Below are 14,590 nucleotides of genomic sequence, written 5' to 3'. Positions count from 1 at the left end.
ACCTTTATTACGTGATCACTCCTGAAGATCAAAAGTCTTTTCAATAGAACTTCATATGACTCAGAAGTTTAAGGATTTTTAAAGAATAATAATTTCGTTTCATGACTTTTTTTTTTTTTTTGCGGTATGCGGGCCTATCACTGTTGTGGCCTCTCCCGTTGCGGAACACAGGCTCCGGACGCACAGGTCCAGAGGCCATGGCTCACGGGCCCAGCCGCTCCGTGGCACGTGGGATCTTCCCGGACCGGGGCACGAACCCATGTCCCCTGCATCGGCAGGCGGACTCTCAACCACTGTGCCACCAGGGAAGCCCATCATTTCCTGACTTTTTTGACAATGTTACTAATTACGGGAATTTATTCTCCTGTAACTAAAATCCTAGCCTGGGAATCTAAACACCTGAGTTCTGTCAAGGCTGTGATGCTAGGGGACCTCCCATAAGTCACTTCCTCCTCTGAGCATTAGTTACTCCTATGGAACTATCAGCAGTTTCCAAGTGCCCAGATGCATCAGAATCATCTAGGTCCTTTTGACAAATACAGATTTCTGGGCCCCACCCAAGCCTAATGAATCAGATTTTCTAACACCAAGGCCCAGGAATCTGTATTTTAATTAACCAGGTGATTATGATATACACAGCCAAGTTGGGGAACTACTGAATTAGATAAACTCTAGTGTTCCTCGTAGCTCCAAAAATTTGATTTTCTGATTTCTGTTTCTTCTATCGCTATCCTGTCTCTGCTACTAGATATTGTGCTAAAATACAAAAACAAAACCACAAAATAAAGAGTGAAAAACCAAGACCATGATTCAATCATATTTCTATGCTTCTAGCACCTACACAGGGCCTCGTCTATAGTAGGCACTCAGGTAATATTTGAAGAATTAATCAATGGTGATTAAACAAATGAGTGTTACTTCATGGGAGTCCCAATCACCTATGGATACAGAAATCCATAAAAGAGAGAGAAAATACTATGATAAACTTTTGCGTGATATAATCTTGCACTCCCTGTTTGTCCTACTACGTACTTCAAATAATGGTTTATGTGAATAAGGTTAATACATATTTAGAGACACGAGAGGAAAGTGGTTGAGTTCTCCTGTGGGCTACATAATCCCACAAAATTTCCCAGTGGTGGTGATAACTGAGGGAGGCTCATGATTCAGCAGGAACTAGTTTTCCTCTCCTTGACTCCTCCAGCTCAAGAAAAAAACATATCCTCATTGGGTGACAGATGTTCTTGGGGCCAGGCTGCAGGTCTTTGAACCTGTAAAGGCCCCCTCAGGTTTCTGTGAGGCCCCAGTGAGTAGGAACACCTTCTGTTAGAAGTTATCCATAAATTCACCACCAACAGGTAGGGTGTCAGCCAAGCAAGGTGTCCCCAGAACATCTGATACCCCCTCATGTGACCCTACAGTGCCTTCTCCTCCATACTCCACTGACCACCCCTTGGGCTTCCCCAGCTCGGACACTGTCTGCTGGCCTTGGAAGGTACCGCCTCAGGATGAAATCTGTCACAGGGGTGGGAAACTTAGCCAAGGGGAGGTAGAGGAGTTTGACATCCAGGCCAGGGTTTTAGTGGATGCGGGGGTCCCGGGAAACAGTAGCGTGCTCCATGCTGTTAGTGATTTCACTGATCCTTGACTCTGCCAGCTGCATCGTGTTCTTTAACTTGTCAGTATCTGTTTGAGGGTACAAGAGGGGGAAAAATCAAAGGCTCTATTATTCTTCATTAAAGATTGTTTTTTCTGAATTCCATCCAAGCTCCTTTTTCACCAGACCACTGATCTAACATTTCAGGCAGATTTCACAAGCTCCAGGTTGCCCCTTAAACAAACACCCTATAAATAATCTTATTTCTCTTCCCGAATTCAATAGTTGTGAATTGAATTCCTACTATTGCATTAGACTAGCAATGAGGAGAACTGTGCCCAGTTCTGCCACTTATTAGTTGTGTGACTTTGAGCTTAAACTATCATCATCTGTAAAATGGGGATAATAATACCTGCCCTAGAGAATAATAAAGATGAATAATAGCAGGGTAGACAGTGGAGGAAAGAGGAGAGAAAACAGGTGAATATAAGTGCACAGAAAAATTGGAAGGAAATAAGGAAAAATACTGTCTGTCTGTTGAAATTCCTAGTTGCTGGAGGTTTTTTTCCTCCTGTGGACTTCCTAGAGTTTCCAAATTTTCTACAAAAGCATGCAGGGAAAAGATGTTATTAAAAAATTGTAACACTGCCTTTGCTTTGGTCATAAGGTCATTATGGGGCTCAGATGAGCTAAGGCACAGACCGGTACCTTGTAAGGCTCTAGCAAATGTGAGGGGCTGTTCCGTTAGCATGGTACACACGGGTGTGGAGATGGGTCCAAGTCTGCTGTAGCTTACAACACAGATAGGAGACAAGCCACACGATACACTTAGGGAGCCCTGATCTGCACCCTCACCCCAGGACTCTGGGAAGGGGGTAGCTCAGTGGGACTCATATTTCACTGAGTGCCCCAAGGACTCAGGAGGAATTGGTGCCTGAGAGTCAGACTTCGTGATAAGGGATTAGAAATTGAAAACAAAGAGGGAGCAAAAGCTAGCCTGACTTTGGGGGTGGTCCAGGAAGGCAGAGAAGTCACCCCTTCTGTGCAGGACACTGGTGGGCAGTTGATGAGGGCAGAACAGTGTCGTTCAAGTATGCTTTACCCATCTCTCCGACTCCGAGGAACTCCCTTTCTGTTTCTTAAAGAGAAAACTACTGTAGTGAAAAGAGGTAAACTACATATTAGGGGTCCCAAAAAGAGCCACACTGACTTAAAGCCAGGCTGTCTATAGAGCAATAATGTCTTAGGAATCCGACACTCTGTGCTCCATCCTTGGGTCTGACACAGAGTCCACCACCAACAGGTTCCAGGCAGGGAAGCGAGTGTCAAAGGACTCATTCATGAAGCTCAGGGTTACAGCTCCCTCAGAGGGAGGGAAGGCTGTGTGGGCTGATGAGGATGAGGCAAGCTGATGGGATGAGATGGCTTTGGACCCACAAGCTGATGGGGTGGAAGAAGCTGCCTGAGACTCTGAAAAAGTCTAAGGCACATCCTTTCCATGTTCTCTCAAATAGTTATTGCACTCCTGCTTTGTGCTGGGCACCCAGCTAGACATGGATTGAGGGAGACAGGGGTACCCTTTAGCCCCTGTCAGTCTCCTGGACAGTGAGGAAGAACTCAGGCTTTGCATTTGGGCATCCAGGAAACGTTTGTGCTATTGTGAGAATTCAGCAAAATAAAGTCTATAAAACAGCAGGCACTAGGCTTTGGCACTCAGTATGGACCCAACGGTCCTAGTCCCTCCCTAGGAAGAAAGGGGACTAAAAGGGGAATTTTTGGTGGCTTCCCTGGCAGGGTTGAGATAAAGAAAGAAACTTGGCAGGTGGCTGTGTTGCTGCGAAGTATGCTAACAAGCCAGGCTGTGCTCTGTGAGGACCAGAGCACTGTGTCCTGTTCACATGCTTATCCCAGTGACTCTGTGTGCTGCTTCTTCGGGTATGTGCCTAGGTTAGGTTGCTATTAACTAGTCATTTCCAATATGGTTCTATTTTGGGGATAGCTAAAAATCACTCCAAGATACCTGGCCTGTTCCCCGATTCACAAGCCAGGGGCCTGTTTGATTGGCCATAACAGCTTGCTGGAGTTCGTGTCTAGTGGTGCTTGTGACCACTCCTAAATATTTCTTCAGTCTGTCTCCACAGCACCCGTCCCCCCGCCAACACTACCCCACATACATACATACTTCCCACAGTGCCCAAGACCTTTCACTTCATGCCTTTGTTGGTCCTTCACTGGGTTTCTGAGGTGGCCTCCCAGCTGGTCTCACGTCTCCACCCTCATCCTTCCCACGGCACACAAATCTGATCAGGTCATTTCAGAGCCATTTAATAAAAGGCTCTCCAAAGCCCTTCAGGATGAGAGCCACACTTCTTTTTTTTTTTTTTTTTTTACAGCCACACTTCTTATTGGAGCCATCAAAGTCTTCTACTATCCGACTCGTAACGTCTCCCGGCTTCATTCCCATGCCCACCTCTTTACACTTTACGCTCAGGCCAGACTAGTCGTAACAACGATGGCTAACATTGTTGAGCCCTTATCATATGGCTGAGCTGAGTACTTTACATTCTTGTTTAACTCTCCTAACAACCCACGAGAGAGGAATTATTATACTTTATCGTGGAGAGACTGAGGTATAGAGAGTTGTGCAACACGGTTAGAGGGATTACTGTCGTCTATAGCTTGCATCCACACCACCTTCGAAAGCACACAAGTGCTATGGCAGGTCTCCAAACTGTTGCTCGTGCTCTTCCCTCTGTGAAACATTTGCCATCTTTTTCCCTTTCGGTGAACTCCTATTTATTCTTCAAAACCCACTAGGACACCAATGGTCACCTCTGTGAAGGCTTTTGTGACAGCAGAATTAAGTCCCTGTACTGTTGCTTTGTTTGTTTTTATAATTTACGTCATTTATTTAATTAATTTATTAATTTATGGCTGTGTTGGGTCTTAGTTTCTGTGCGTGGGCTTTCTCTAGTTGCGGCGAGCGGGGGCCACTCTTCCTCGCGGTGCGCAGGCCCTCTCACTGTCGCAGCCTCTCCTGTTGCGGAGCAGTAGCTCCAGACGCTCAGGCTCAGTAGTTGCTTTGTTTTGTATGTATGTCCATTGTTGCACAATTTGTGTGGCGTTATACTTGCTTTCAGACCTCCCCTTCTAGATTCCTAGAGATTTTTGTCTCATCTGTGTATCCCAGTAAACACTAGTAAAACTGAAGTAAAAATTAGAGTATGATCACTCGGAAAATTTTTTATCTAAAAGTACTCAAATGCCTGCATAAAAATTTTCCTCTGAAATCGTGGAGAGAACTACAGATGAATCAGCTATAGTATTTTATAACCCAACGCTTACTTTTCTTCTGAAGAACATCAGCTTTTCAACAGTGGTTTTCAGAGGAAGTTCGCCTTTCTACACATTCTTTTATGGACCTCGCTGAAGACTCTACAGCTTCTGCCTGCATTGAGCTACTTAGAAAACGCCTTTGTGAGGTTTCCAGATGCTGGCTGAGTCTGTGTTTCACCCCAGCCTCGTAGTGACCCCATAAATAATTTGGATCCTTCTTTGCTAACTGAGAGTTTTAGGGGAAACTCACAGGGAATATATATTATCCTCCCCCCAGCCCCCAAACAGGTATTCCCCTTGTTTGTAGCAACAGCTACAGATTTGTCTCTGGGAATCCACGCCTCTTCCATTCTGAGTCCTTTGGTCTAGGTAGAGTGCATGACCCAGCCTGAGCCAATCAGAGCTTCACATTTCCCCGGGCACAGTGATGGGCTCAGGGTTGAGTACATCCTGCAATTCCCTCTGCTCCTGCCATCATTGGCTCACCGAGTCAGAGTAAATCTTAGACCGTTTGGGGGAGCTACTGGAAAGGACTATCCCGGGAGGAGATGAGGAGATGCTGCAGCCATGGGACCCCACCAACAGGGGAGAGAGCTGTAAGCCTGAAGCTAGTACAGAAGAAGCAGAGCCAAGAAATAGGGTGATTTGAAATGAAAATAGAGCTTTCCTCAGCTAGTGAAGGGTTTACCACGGCTGGATTGTAAAGGACAAGTGTCAGCTGAGTGAGCACAAGACAAAGGGCAGTCACATGGATTAGCACAGCTGGTGTATTAGCTCTAATTCTATCGATTTATTTAGCATTTGAAACATCCAGCCCTCTGTTCAAATATTTATTGCAATTCCTGGTTACTTTAAGACCTCTAACAGGCCTGAATAAATCTATAAGTACTGAAAAAAAAAAAAGAAATAGGGTGAAAGCAGGTCCTAAGAACATCATTTGTGGACTGGATCAGGCAGTGCCTGAAGCCCATATCCTTATACTTTTTAGTAATAAGCATCAAGAAATTCCTTTTCTGCTTAAATGATTTGGGCTGGATTTTCTGTCACCTGTAACTGAGAAAGCCCTAACTGATCCTCAGAACTTTTTACTTCTCCTCACAGAATTCTAATATGTCCAGAACTGAAAGATTACTTTCCCCAAGGAATACTTCTCCAAATACTTCTCCCTGACTTTTCCCTAAATCAATGAATGAATGATGCCTCCACCCATCAGGTTTCTTGAACTAAACCTAGCACTCGTCCTGGATGGCTTTCTCTCCTTCCCGGTACCAGGAGGTCTCATACACACCGGGCATCTATCAACTTCTTTCCATCTCCTCCACTTCTCTGTAGCCCAAACCACCGACATGTGTAGCCTGGAATACTGCAGCAACCACAGCAGGCTTTCCCAATCACAAATCAGATCACATCCTTAATCCTCAGTGTGCTTTGATGCTCTAATTTATCCTGGGTCTCTTCTGCTCCCCCCGCACTGCTCCCCACCCTCTGGTATCTTTAAAGTTCCTCTAAGGGAACTCAGTGCCTCAGGGCCTTCCTGAAAAAACTTTCTTGCCTATCCACTTTCCAACAATGCCTAACTTATTCTTCCCCAAAGTCAACTCAGAGAAGCCCTCCCTACACCATAATCTAAACTGGGGCCCCACTCCCAACCCTATTCTTTTTTTCATGGCCTTGTGTTTCTTCCCATGGTCATTATCCACATTTGTCACTAAATGTGTGTGTTGTTATTAAGATCTATCTCCTCCACTGGGCCTTAAGCTGCAGGCAGCCAGCTGTGTGCCCTGCTGCTTTGTCCACTCTCACCCCCGGCCCTACCCAGTGCCTGGCATGTAGTAGGCTCTCAATAAAATGTGCATTAGGTGAATAAATGGCTGTTATGGTTTTTAACTTATGGTGTCTTGGCTTTTTACTCTGTGGATGTATGAGGTCTAGGAGAGCAATTCACTAAAATAACCACCCCTGCCCCCCAGACAGTTAGATACCTGCCATTAATTTAACTGAGTGATTATATTTAGCCCATTCAGAGTTTCTGGGTATATGTTTAAAATTCATCACTTTGGATTTTGGATGATTGCTAGTTAAGAATATCTCTTTGCAACACAGCTCGCAGGTACCAGTGTACTAGAGAAAAGGAGGCCATGCTCTTTTTCTCTATTACACTGGTAATAGATAAAAACAACAAACTTTTAAATCAAATTGTTCCTACCAGGAAGCAGATAATATTCTAAGCACTTTTTATATATTAACTCATTTAATTTTTATAACCCATTACAGATGAGAAAACTGAGCAGCTGGCCCAAGGCAAGCAGGAGAGATGAAATTTACAGTCAGGCAGCCTAGTTTCGGAGTCTAAGAGCTTAAAACCACAACAGGAAATTGCCTCTCAGGGATGCTCATGGAAGTCAAGTAAAAGAGAGGGAAAAAAATCTGGGTTAGGGAAATATATGACTAGGCCACTGAGGCCCAAATGGAGCAGGACGGGGCTGAGAGCCGGCTGCTTCACTCTGGACCAAGGGGACCTCCTGAGCCAGAAAAATGCCAGCCCCCCCTTTCCGTCCCACACCAGGGCAGCTCCAAGGGTGGCCCTGAGGGGCTGTTCCCCCTCCAGGCACTTGGAGGGGAGAAGTGGAGAGAAGCAGGAAATCTTGTGAATGATCCTCTCCTGAAACCAACTGGCCTGGCTTTGGGATTAGAGGCTCTGAGTGAATGTGGGGTCGCCCAGTCCTCAGAGTAGGCCTCTCCCTACCACGAGGTACTCCACCAGGTCTTTTGGCCAATCCCTCCTCCGCTGCACCTGCAGGCCACCCCTCCTCTTGTTCTCCAATGGTGGGGGCTCCGTGCATCCCTCAGACTGGAAGAGTTCCCCAAACTGTGAGTTTGGGACAGTATAGTAAACAGCTGTGATGTCCCTCCTCTACTCTCCAGAAACACCTGAGATTCACAGGAGACCCTTAGGCCAGGGAGAAAGAGAGCTCCCAGAGCCCCTTCCTTTAAAACATTCGTGTGATTTTCCTCTTTACTGATTGGACAAGCACTTAGTGCATGAGAGAGACTTCACAGACGTTAATCCTCACAGCAGCACTGTGAGGTAGGCACTATCATTAACTCCATTTTATAGATGAGAAGACTGAGGCTTAAGGCGACTAGGTAACATTCTCAAAGTCTCCTCCTAGCCCGTAAGTGGCAGAGCCAGGCTTCAAACCCAGGCAGTCTGGCTCAAGTAGCTGTGCTCTTAATAACTTCTCTGTACTCGTGGCAGTGCATTTTCACCTGATTCACCTGCATACGGATGTTTGGGGGGAAGGCAGGTGCCAGGGGGCGGGTGGGCAGCATCTCTCTTAACACCCCCATCTCCCCGCAGCTATGGTTTTGTCACTCCCCCAGCAGTTCTCAAATCCCAGCTCTGCCACCAGCTGTGTGGCCTTGGGCTCATAACCTCTCTGAGCCTCCATCCCCTCATCTGTAAAATGAAAGTGGGTCAGTGACCCCCAAGACCTTTCCATCCCTCTCAGAGATCCCTTTCTCTCCTGGGGAATGCACAGATATGGAAGTACTCCTCTCCATAGCTCTCGCGGGTTCCTGAGGCAGCCGCTCCCACAGCTTGCACATGCTCTTCTCCGTGCCCTCCAGGTCCTTCTTGCCCAGAATGGATGTCTGGTAGTTCCCCGGCTCAATGATGCTGACTTTCACCCCGAAGTAGTGGAGCTCACGCCTGGGAAAGAAGAGCTGGACTCAGTCTGGGACTCCACGATGACAAAGGATCATCAGGGAAAGTCACCTCTGACACCTCTAGAGGAGCTGATCTCCAGAGATCAGGAACCTGGAGGTGTGCCCCCCACCCCTGCACCAGGCCCAGCACTGCTTTCATGCAAATAAGCCCTTTCCCAAGCCTGTCTCTGGACAATTCACATTAGGCCAGCCTAGCCGGGAGGAATCTAGACTAAAGCCTTGCTCCGACCGGGTCCCTCCCACTCAGCCCCACCCCAATGCCTAGGTGGCAAAGGAGTGAAGGGATCTATGCAAGGCTTGCATCCTTCTCGGAGGGCTGCCCACAGCACATCTGCCCCCAGACCTCTCCGTCTGTTTGGAGGACTCTCCCTCCTACTCCCACAGGCCCAAGCAGCGTGTTGCTTATTCTGAGACAGCCAAGGGAAGGCTGCTCATCACCACCCCACCTCTTCTCATCCCTCTTCTCTGGGTCCCTGAGGAAGGCCCCTGGAGGTCTAGCCTTCCTCCTGCTACTGTTTTAGCATCTTCTCTCCAGATCTCCCCTGCCCACAGGGTGCCCCCACCCAGCCCTCTCTTCCTAAGGTGAAACCCCCAGAACTCCTACCCTGAATGGTTTGGCACCTGGGCCCGGTCAGCTGATGCTGTCAGAGAAGCCCTCGACGCCAAACTTAGAGACGCAGTAGCCGCCACCAGTGATAGCCACATGGCCACAAGAGCTGGACATTTTGATGACCCTGCCCTGGGCTTTCTTGACCATGGGCAGCTTATGGAGAGCCACTTCGATCAGTCCCACCAGGTTCACGTTGATCACCTTCACATAGTCTTCCTTGGTCAGCCATTCATTGGGACCATTGGGCAGGCCTACACCAGCATTGTTCACCAGGGCCCAGAGGCCTGGGGGCGCAGTGGAGGGAGGGAGAACCAGACAAAAATCAGCAGTGTTTCTGGAAAAGCACAAGGGTCCACGAACCCCCAGCTCAGGGCTGCTGAGGATGGTTGAGCATGTCACAAGGCACAAGACAGCCAGCCTGGCAGCGTGGGGTGGGGAGCTATGACAGCCCAAAGGAACATGGGCATTTTACTCATGGGTTTTCCCTAAAGGGGCAGTTTTTCTGATTCACGCAGTCTGCCAGCTAGCTGGACACTGTACCAGCTACAATCCAGGCTTTAGCTAATAGCATCTAAGCTATTGGCTCTGGGAAAAGAGATCTCATTTTCATACCAATGAATTAATGTTTCAATTCCTTCCCCCATCATGCTTCCCCCTCTCTGTTCACCTGAGTGTAAGAAACCAACTCCATTTCACACATTACCAAAATTACTCTGTTCATTCATTCATTCATCCATTCACACATTCATTCATTTCATGCATCTGTCAGTTACAGAGGAAGGTGCTAGAGACATTAAATGAACAAAACATGGTCTTAATCCTCAGTGATCTCAGAAACCAGAGAAGAAATAAATAAGACTTATAAACAAATACAGAAGACATTTAAATAAAATAATTTTGGAAAAATGTGAAAAGGGCTCCCTTTGAGATATTTAAATTGAGTTGGTATAAATGGAGAGAAATATTGCTAGGTATTGTCCTTCAGCTCTGCAAGAGCCAGGCTTGAAGAGCCTCAGGTTCTAGTCCTGGTTCTACCTCCAGCCTTGGACAGGTCACTTCCTTTCCCTGGGCCTCAGGTTCACTGTTGAGTGGATTAGGACAGTTGTTTCCAACCTGTGGTTTGCAGTCCTGAGAGCTTTCAGGCTGAACCCCAGAACCTGATAAGGAAGGGAGATGCAGGAGAACCTCAATTTTCATTTGTCTTACATACTGAGGTTCCAAGTAAAATTCCACTTGGGGGAAGGACTTGGGGTTCCTTCCCTTTCCCTCCCCTTATCTCACTACCCCACCTTGGCCTCTGTAGCCTCAAGATACTCTTCCACACACACGTGGGCAGGTCTAGACGTAAACACCAATCATGGTTCACCCCTTCCCCTAGGCCTGGGGTCCCCACACAAGCTGTGTCCCCATCCTATCTTTCTGCCTTCCTCCAAGTAGAGACCCCAGGAGACCAACTGGCTGGCAGGACTCAGAGCCTTCCCAGCTAGGGGAGACTCTTGTCTTACAGTGGAAGAAATGAGCTGCTGAGACCCAAAGACTGTAAAACCCGAGTGGTCTCTGCCTGTGGAGAAGGGACACGCACTCGCTGCTACCTCTGATCATCCCTGGTAAATAGCTCTGCCTGCTGGCAAACCAGGACAACTTTAATTTTTTTTTTTTCCTGCAAAGAGAGCTAGAGAACTTTCAAAACAGTGTGAACAGCTTTAGGGTCATGCCAACTTGTCATGTCCAGAGACTCTGAGGGGCAAAAAGAAAGCATGCAAGTATCCCTTCCTCCCATTTCCCAGTGCTTCTTAGACCAAAGATGTTGCCCAATGGCCCCCCAGAGATGTCCCCATACTAATCCCTGGAACCTGTGAATATGGTGGATTACATGGGAAAGAGGAATTAAGGTAGCAGATGAAATTTAAATTGCTTAACTGACCTTAAAATGGGGAAATTATCGTGGATTAGCTTGGCGAGCCCAATATAATCACAAAGGTCCTTCTAAGTGGAGAGGGAGCCAGAAGACAGAGAACCAGAGAGATGGCAGCCTGAAAAAGACTCAGCCCAACCTTGCGGCCTTGAAGATGAAGAAGGTCGTGAACCAAGGAATGCAGGAGGCCTTTAGAAGCTGGAAAAGGCGATGAAATGCAATCTTCCCTAGAGCTCGGTTAACACTTTGATTTTAGTCCAGTGAGACCCATTTGGGACTTCTGACTTCCAGAACTATAAGATAATAAATTTGTGCTCTTTTAAGCCACCGACTTTGTGTGCACTTGTTACAGCAGCAACAGGAAACTAATTAGTATACCCAGGGAGTCATGAACACAAGGGGCTCAAAGCTGAATGTAGGGCACTGGGCGGAGGCAGCCTGGTGAAGAGAGAAACTGACTCTTGCTGAATTATTCATAAGTTAGTTCATTTGACAAATATTTATTGAGCACCTCACTAGATGCCAGACACTGTTCTAAGCACTAAGGATATATAATAAATAAAAGGAAAAACACCTCCCCCACTAGAAGCTTTATTCTAGGAGGAGAAATAGAAAATAAATAAGAAAAATAAGTAAAATAGATTGAATATTGGATAGCGGTAGATGCCAAGGAGGAAAATAAAGCAAGAGTTATTGTCTGCCCCTCCTGGGCCCCAGAGCTCTCCTGCCCTGACTCATGTGCACAGACCCCAGATGAGCTCCCTCAGGAGTCAGGACTTCCCCCAGGCTGCTCCTTCTACAACTGAGCCACCCTGTTCCTCCATTCCTACACCCACATCTTGCGTGTGGGAAGATTCCTGGGTGGGTCCCCATTCAGTCCTAGTCCATCCCTAGCCCGCAGCCTCCTTTCCCAATAAGGGCAGCCACCCTGACATAGGCACTTACCCTTAGGTCAATCTGGTATCCATCATGATATGACGAAGAGGAGAGATCTCGCTCCCCACCCTGCAGTCTAGCCTGACACAGTCAAGGAGAGCAAATGTCCCCACTCAGGGAGTCCAACCTCATGTTCCCTCTCTCCTCCCCCTAGCCTGATCCCGACAAGAAATGTGCTCATATTTTTATAGGAGCTGATAGTTAGGACTACCAAAGTCCCAGTGAGGCAACTCCACCTTTCCGACAGACGGAATGCATATTCCCTCCCTGAACTTCTAGCGCAACCTCCCCCAAACCCTGCTAACCCTCTGAGGTTCTGGGAAAGAAAACTTCCTTGGGAAATCACCTCTTCATGTGGACAGTCCAAACCCTGCAACAGGTCCGATCCCACTGAGCTACAGGCCCGGCCCCTTTCTCTACATCACCTCTCCCATCCCATCTGAACAACAGGGTCCCTGATAACTCTCAGATACCTGCAGGAGAAAGAGAGAAAAAGAAGGATAAACTGAGAAAGGCAAGGAATGCAAATCGTCCCACCTTGCTCTCCCACTTGGTCCTTCACCCACTGGGCTGCTGCTTTGATGCTCTCAGTCTTGGTGACATCCAATAGGGTGGTCTCCAGCTGGTAGGAGGTATCCTGCTGAAGCTTCTGGGCCCCCTCCTCAGTGAAGCAAGCAGCCAGCACCCGCATGCCCCGATCAACCAGCTGCATGGCCAGGAGGTTCCCGAATCCCGAGTCACAGCCCATGATGAAGACGTACTTGTCCGAGAGGTTGCGGACCAGATTGCAGTTCTCGAACGTACAAGTCCATAAAGGAGAGGTCCGTGATAGCCGCCATAGCAGAGGGGAGAGGTGATGGCCAAGAAGAATCGGGCTCAGAAGATAGCAGGAGAGGCTGGTCCTCTGAGCCCCAGTCTGCTGGAGCCTGTTGAGAAGGGCTCTCCTCCCTTCTGCTGCCGGCGACAGATGCACCGCCCCTGGGTGAGCCACCCTATAACTTGTATAGGTGGATGCATCACCATGCCAATTTGCCTAGATGCAAGAAATTCAAGTCCAACCTGAAGCTTTGTCACTTCAGACAGCCCTGGTGGCTCCCCCTCTCTCTCCCCCAGCCATAATGGGTGAAGATGCCAAGGCTGGGAGAAACCACAGTGGTGATGTTAGTGCTGAGAAGTGGCTCCCCTGGGTGGTCTGAGCAGAGGAAAGAAGGAAGGAGGACTCAGCCCAGAGGACCCTCCTGGAAATCCCCCACTTCCAGCCCAGGGATCAAAATCCTTTGTCATGAATGCGGGCATGTGAAGAAATGTAACTGTTATTTTCGGTGGAAAAATTAAGACAAATTCACTAATGCAAAACAAACAAAATCGGTTTTGTGCCCTCCAAACCCCAAGAGAATTCCAGGTTATCAGCTCTTTGGAATCCTCTGTCCTTAGGTGAGTCTCCATTGCGAGAGATGATGAGAAATGCCCCAGGGTGGATGTGCCTCCGTTGTCCTGAGGTCAGAGGCAGCAGGCCCCCGCTTAAGGGAAACTGGTTATGTGAGGCCCCAACTCCCAGAAAGCAGAAACCCCTGACGGGCTCAGGGCCTGGGTCCTGGGGAGGTGATGCTCAGGTCACCAATGAGGAGTCCCCACTGCACTCCAAGCGGGTCCAGCACCCCCCTCACCCAGCAACCAGGTAAATGGAGGGAGTCAAGGACCGAGGACACAGAAGCTCCCCCGGGCAGGACCCCCAGTGAGCATTTTTCTTCTATCTCCAGATACACGCTAGGCTGAGCTGAGGAGCCTGAAGGGGGGTGATGTCAGTGAAAGGAAGGACTGTACAGTCAACTGACACAGTGGCTCATGGAAAATGCAGAGGGAAGGGAGGCCAGGAGTCAAAATGATTCTGATAACAGGTAGAACCCCGGGTGTCAAGAAAAGTCAGGAGGAGACACTTTGGGCATCGGGAGAGAGGCAGGAGAATAGAGAGTTCTGATATGAGCATTACTGAGACGGAGGCCGAGCTAGATGATAAGCATTGAGACTGAGGTCCAGCCAGATGATGAGGATGGCTCATGAATGCCCTGGGCAGCTGTGGGAAGGGCCTGGGGCCAAGTCATTGGCCCCGAGAGGGGATGACACATGGGAAGAGCAGAGGACCGGGGTCAGGGACTTAGAAAACTCTCAGGGTCAGGACTTGGAGGGAAGGGAGAGATTCCAGGCAAGGGAGCAAAGAACACACCGAAAGGTAGAAGGGAAGCCAGTAAAGAAAAGGAAGCAAGGATATGAGACAGAGGTATGAGTAGTGAGGGGCCATGCCCAGGGCTGCATAAAATATGGGGACAGAATTATGCTGGAGTTTGTGGTGGTTCTTTGGATAAACCTCTAGGGTCACCATTTCTCAGGATAGGCCTGAGCCCAGGCTCATCCTGAGAGACCCGGGACAACTGCCTACACCTTCCCTGTCTAGAGGGTCTGACACAGA

General features: G+C 48.2%; 1 protein-coding gene across 1 annotated transcript; it reads right to left on the bottom strand.

The window, feature by feature from the left end:
- Positions 1-215: 215 nt before the first annotated feature.
- Positions 216-12,962, bottom strand: SDR9C7 (short chain dehydrogenase/reductase family 9C member 7). Its single transcript, XM_030866580.2, is given in 6 exon segments — positions 216-1,686; positions 8,474-8,512; positions 8,515-8,648; positions 9,301-9,556; positions 12,661-12,922; positions 12,924-12,962. Coding segments are annotated over 6 exon segments (1,011 nt in total). The 3' UTR covers positions 216-1,405.
- Positions 12,963-14,590: the final 1,628 nt, after the last annotated feature.

This window comes from Globicephala melas, chromosome 10 (assembly GCF_963455315.2).
Source record: "Globicephala melas chromosome 10, mGloMel1.2, whole genome shotgun sequence".
Classification (NCBI taxonomy): domain Eukaryota; kingdom Metazoa; phylum Chordata; class Mammalia; order Artiodactyla; family Delphinidae; genus Globicephala; species Globicephala melas.
Note: the sequence above shows the minus strand (reverse complement) of the source record. Positions and strands in the feature narration are given on the sequence as shown.